The 6,309-nt window shown below is 40.6% G+C and overlaps 1 protein-coding gene across 4 annotated transcripts in view; it reads left to right on the forward strand.

The window, feature by feature from the left end:
- Positions 1-5,990, forward strand: part of MSRB3 (methionine sulfoxide reductase B3) — an 86,513-nt gene extending 80,523 nt beyond the window's left edge. For all 4 annotated transcript variants that reach the window (XM_049792289.1, XM_049792286.1, XM_049792288.1 and 1 more), the window contains one exon: positions 3,329-5,990. In XM_049792289.1, the coding sequence (XP_049648246.1) occupies positions 3,329-3,493 (165 nt within the window). In that variant the 3' untranslated portion in view covers positions 3,494-5,990. The remainder of the gene's footprint in view (positions 1-3,328) is intronic.
- Positions 5,991-6,309: the final 319 nt, after the last annotated feature.

Genomic DNA, 6,309 nt, shown 5'->3' on the forward strand with positions numbered 1-6,309 from the left:
CTCTCCTACACCCAAAACCTTATTAATCTTTTGCAGATGAAAAAGTAGTTGTTTTTTCTTTAAAAGTCCTTCCACCTGTCTGAGAGGATAAAAAACCGTCTCTTTTAATGTTCTCCTTTATAGAAAGCAAACACTGGGGGAAAATTGCTGTGATATTAATCAAAGACATCCATGGGATTATCCTAGAAATAACTTTCACAGTTTTTTGGAAAGACATCACCCTGAATGTATTTAAAAGGTCAATGATTAGTGACAGGTAGAAGTTAATTACAAATGCATTTGAGGAATACTGTAAAACTGGTTACATCTCTCTTTTTTCTCTTTCCTGCTTGAGAGTCCCTTCCCCTGAGGTCTCCCTAGCTATTATTTGTACCTGTACAAATCAATAAAATTCTGTAGTCACAGAAGTACTGTTTGCACATTGATAGCTTGGACTCGGCTGCAGCAGCTGACTGCAAGCTGCTTTCCATGCCTTCCAGCAGCATATTAGAACCAGGAGGCTTGGGAGATCCAAGCATACTGACAGTTAGCAGTGACCCCCCCTTTCCTGCTCCCAAACACATACTTCAAATGCTTTACTCTAACCATTTCACTGTCCCAGTGCATTCTGCCCAATATATGTATGTGCAAGGCCGCAACGATGATTGTTTCTTTTTGGGAGGCTTTGCAGACGTGTATATACATCCTAGAAAAATGGTCAGAACCTATTATGTGTGTGGAGGACAGTAAAATCAATTCATCCTTTGTACTCTCAGCTGAGGGCCAGGTCTCTCATACTGTGATACAAAGGATTGAATTACGTTTCTTTTCAGGGCAGATGAGTTATAGAGTCCTCTGCAGAGAGAATCGCCACATAAATTTTTCGTGAGGGGTAATCTCAAAAGGTAACAAATTTTGCAGTAATCCAATCCTGGTGTGATTCTGCCATCACAAGAAGGTGTAATGAGACTACCTTGAACTCTCATGCAACTTCCCAGGTTTTGTGAGGAAAACCTTTTTGATAGATTGTCTTTGTAGTCTGTATGTGAGTATACTGCTCCTGCAGACTGTTTCTCTCTACGGTTTCTCTTGTTCTGTTTCTGTCCAGTGGAGAGGGAATGATTTATCACTGGTTAAATGTTAATCTGGAAAAGATCTGTTTAACACTTCTAGCCAGGAGGTTTTGAAACATTCTTAGTTGAGATGAGATGATTTAATTAGGATGCTGAACATTTAGGAAAATACTCTCTCTGGGACACTTAAGTTTTTAAAGATTTTTTTTTTCCCAAGGTATGGAAAAGCTTTATAATCAGGTGAAATGCCTCATTGTGAGAGACCCCACTCTGAGAAACAGCTCAGGTTTTCTGCCCAAACTGCCTAAAAAAGGCCTTCAATCTAAGGGAAATGAAATTAAGTAAGCAGTGGAGAAAGGAGGAAGGGGTGGCAAGACAGCAATCTCTCAGGAACAAGACCTGAAGCTTTGTCTTCTCTAGTTCCCATGCAACTTTCCTTTCCCTTCTCCTTACTTGCCATGTTTTGTCTTCCTTCCTTACAAAGCCGAGCCACTGCTGCTTACCCCAACTCATCCATGCCTTTTCCCATTGTCTCTGGGAGCTCATCCTGCTGATACCACGGGCTAGAATTGCCCTCGTTTGTTATTGGGGTCCCTGCTGGGCTGCCGTGGCTGTTCCAGTGACACTTCTGCAGGAGCCGGCCGCCTGCCCTGGGATGTGGCTGCTTGGATGGGAGCGACGGGTGGGAGCGCTGGGGGCTTCACATGCCTGCCCACCCTGCGCCCAGAGCCCGTGAGAGTTGTTGTTTCAGCTGTCATTAAACAAGAAGAGTTTCTGTCCCTCCTAGCTGGTGAGAGCCTTTCAGTCTGTTGAGAGAGTTTAGCCTGAAGCCGACCAAGACTCTACCTGCTTCTACAGGCACCCTCCCTACTGCTTTGGTGAATTAAGGGCCGTAACAGCAGGAGAACATTAGCAACACATTAACTGCAGGGTAGAGATTTGCCCTCACTAACTCATTCACGGTTCGGAATAATCAGTATTGCCTCTATGTATTTGGGACACTATGAATTAATTAAATGTTAAGAATAATTTGCAGTCTTTAATTTTGGCTGTCTGACTGTGAGCCCACGAGCAGCTCTGTGATCTCAGTTACATCATTCCGGCTCTCACTGAGATCAGCTATTGACTTGAAAAGCCAAGGCTCTTTGGTAAAGCAGCATGACTTTCCTCTTAAAGATAAATATTTCTCCAGTGCAAGGTTTTATTTTTTTATTTCTCATGGCAGGCTGTAAAAATGAACTTGTGGAATTTAAGTGACTAATTACAAGAAGTTCTTATTATTCAGATAAGTTGTCAACCAGAATGTGCAGTGACAGTAATCCTAATTTTTGAATAAGGATCAACTGGATCAGCTTCTTAAAAATATTGTACTCTTCTGTAAAGCAAGGGACTTTCTTACACGCAGGCGCAGTAGTGTTCACCGTGAATACCACTGTGAGTATCTGAGGCTGATTCATACAAAACAAAAGTGTCAACACACCATCTGTAGTTTCATATTCCTTACAAAAAGCAAATTCATCAGCATTTCTATTTATAATTACTCCCAGCTAAAGATTATTCATTCAGAAATCTTTTACATATTTTCACTACAGGTCTTTTTCAGTCACCTGTCCCTATCTCCTATATACTACAGAAAGTAGTATGAGATGAGTAGTGGATGAGCTCCATCCTCTGCAGGTGCGAGGAGCAGAGGTGTACGCATAAGGACCCTGATGCTCAGAAGAACGCCAGGATGTGGAAGGAAAAAAAAAAAGAGTATGAGGGCATACTGCAAAGAGTATCTTCAGTGCTTTAGGTCCTTGTCAGGATGACCAAGGGGTTTAGTGTTTTCTTACCGAGGGGCATAACAGATGGCTGCAGGCTGAGGAGAGCCCAAAGCTCAGGCTGCCCCTTTCTTACACAGCTATCCTTCCAGCAGTAAATGAAACGTGGGCGGTGCTGCCCTCACCGCCGTGTTTTTAACTGAACTCCTGCCATGACATCATTACAGAGACAGGCGGCTTCTCAGAAATAGGGGCCCAACCCAACTTACGCAGTGGCACAATGGGAAACACCCAGGAAGTTTGGGCTTGAAGTCTTAGGTGCCCATGGTATCTCAGAAGATCATCTCCCTGGATCACTCTTGCAAATAAAAGTAGGTTGTAAATCCCACTTGAAAGGGCGATGTGGGCACCAGTGTGCTTCCTTGGAAGTGGCTGCTAGTCATTGCTTAACACCACGGTGATGCCGTCGAGCTGCACAGAGACACAGTGATACTCTATTGTGTTTTGTTTCAGTGTGGTGCTCACCTGGGGCATATTTTTGATGATGGACCTCGCCCAACTGGCAAACGGTACTGCACAAACTCTGCTTCGTTATCTTTCAAGCCAGCAGACAAAAACAACGCTGGAGAAGGCAGCGGTAACGCCAGTCCTGCCCAAACAGGCAAAGCTGAGCTGTAGGACGAAACAAAGCCTGCGGAAAACTGCGCTGATCCCACACAGCTTACAAGGAATGTTTTCTAAGTTGCTTGCTCTCTTATATCCTAAGAATGTTTAAACGTATGAAAGCATTTTGCACCATCCTTCTTATTCCTCACCTTTTCAGAACTGAGGCCTTGCCTGCCGGTGCATTTACTATATAATTGGATTGAAAAATGTGTTGACTGACTCCACAGGTTTTCTTTTCCTTTCTTTTCTTTGAGATTGCTTTGGGGAATCCTTAAATTGAGAGGCTTTGGCATGATTAGTTATTAGTTTCCTCTTAGTGCTGTGTTACTCTAGGTTTGAACACTATTCCTTTCTGTGTGGGAGACGGGACTTGTGTTTATCTCCAGTCTATAGGAAACTTCTGGGCATAAGAAAATCCTGAATTCCTGGCACATCTCTGCTTTGTTCTGACTTGCGAGGCATGCAGCCTTTGGTCATATGTATTCAGCCATCTCCCAGCATCAGCCGCACCCTGCAAAAACTTGTAGTTATGGCTGTTCCTTCCCAACTGAGAGAGATGGATGAGATGTAAAGCCCATCCTTTGGCTAATTTACTGCCAAAATTTCAAGGGTGTGGTTGAAAGGATGTAAACATTGTCTCAGCATCTATTTTTCCCCTTTGTTTGGTATTTAAATCAAGGTTTTAACTAGTAAGGCTCACTTCTGTGGGCTACTAATGAGGCTTTGTCTTTTTGTGAGGCCTGTTCCGCAACTGTAACTCAAATCTGAATTAAAGTTGAAATCTGCAGGGGGTAATTATATGGACAAGTGCAGAGATAAACTTGAGAAGTGAAGTAGATGAGGGATGACACTAGGCTCTTTATCTTGTTGGTTGCTACGAGGTTTCAGAAACACAACAGTTTCTGCTTTAAGGGAGTTTAGGATTGAATGTGGTGGCAGGAAGAGGGAGACCCTCCTGAAGAATCCAATTTTAAAGATTAGCTGGTCTGGATGCATACTGCCTCCAAGGCCACAGCCTTTAATTTGTGCAGTTGCAGTGTAGGACATGAGTGAGGGGGTTGGTTTAAGAAATGAATTTGAAAAAAGCCTGTCAGAGCTTCAGAAATTTTCATGCAGCAAGATTTTCTGTCCTATAAGGTGTTTTTCACAGCTGCTTTTAGATTTTGTTGAATAATAATTTGTCTAGAGTTGTGCATAATACTGTTCTTTAAGCTATACTATACAGTATTTGCTAACACCACTTTGCCTTTAAGCATTGAGAGACTTAATGAATAAAGTATTTACTTTTATTAGCAAACTTCGTGACTAACATATTTGGATCCAATTTTATTTTGAGTAAGAGCAAAGAAACCACTGATTTTTATGGAAGCAGGATTGAGGTTTTTATATCAGTGATAACAAACATATTACCTAAAGTACAAACATCCTTCAGTTAAAATATAGCTACTGTAAAAGCATACAGAATGGTCAGCATTGCCTTGTTTTAGCAACATAAGAAAGACATGAAAAAAGCATACAAAACCTTAACATCGAATAGATGCAAATAGGGATGATAAATATTTAAAGCTAAAACACTCAGGCTCTGCTGTAGCGAACACCTACTCACATGAGTATTCCCCCAGGTGTCACGCAAGGAATTGCTCATCGGCTGCAGGAAAGGTTGTGCAGACTGACTTTTGGTGTTTCAAGGCAGTCGAGTTTCTCTTGGTCCCATTGTTTTTTAGCAACTTCTTCTAGAAGGACTGCTTTTATCCCTTGCTTTTGTTTAAAGAAAAGTAGGTTTTCTCTACCACATTTTCTGACAAACATAAAAAAGGCAGCATCTATAAAAATGTGGTACATAAATGTGGTTTAATTCCAGATTGCTGTTGGATTTAAGTGTTATCAAATTTCAGTATATTCCTGCCTTATGTTAAAGAAATATATTGCTTAAACTTCAGTACGCAGTAATGTATGCTGTCCTAGAGGAGATTTATTTTTGCAGGATATGGAGTGCAATGAAATGAGTCAATATGGTGAGGTGTATGTGATCTCTGGGAGTTAGACCATTTAACATAGGAAACGTATTGTTCTCGCTTGTGCGCAAACTATACCACAGCGCAGTGCAAGGTAAGACAGATTTCCTTTTATTGCTCTTGGAAGATGCTAGTAAGGGCTAGTATTGAACCCTCCAAATTTGGTTCAGCCTGGTTATGATCATGACAGAGGAAACTTGGGAGCTGAGCACAATGTATAGAATAATAGGAGAATATTTCTGTATGTTTCAATTTTGCACTGTCTAGATGCTTATAAAAACTGAATGCAAACTGTGTAGAAACAGCAAACTATATTTTATAATATCTCTATTGTTACTCAGATGTTTAAATAGAATACCTTAAAATATCATGTAAGTCACACGTTATTTATATATACTATATATATATAAAATTGCACATGTTTTTTATATATATATATGTACACACACATATATATTATCCAAGTATAATTTTAGCCTTCGGTATCTTTTTAATAACTAAGACCTTTCCTTAAGAGGGTTCAATACTTTTAAGAAATAAAATATACATTTTTCAAATTAAATTTGTTTTCATATATTTGTTGTACACAAATATAAAATAAATTTCTTTATAAATAGTTCTGTTCTGCTTCCTTATTTATCTGTTCTTATATCAGGTTTTTACGCGCTGAGCTGGAGCACATCTTGGGGAACTGCTTTTACTTTGCTTTCCCTTAACTTACTGTGAATATTATATATCCAGCACTTTATCTCCAGCAGGTTTCTGGCAGGGGCACAGCACTGCAAGATACCAGGTGTCCTTGCACTTACCTGC

This window comes from Accipiter gentilis, chromosome 34 (assembly GCF_929443795.1).
Source record: "Accipiter gentilis chromosome 34, bAccGen1.1, whole genome shotgun sequence".
Taxonomy (NCBI): Eukaryota; Metazoa; Chordata; class Aves; order Accipitriformes; family Accipitridae; genus Astur; species Astur gentilis.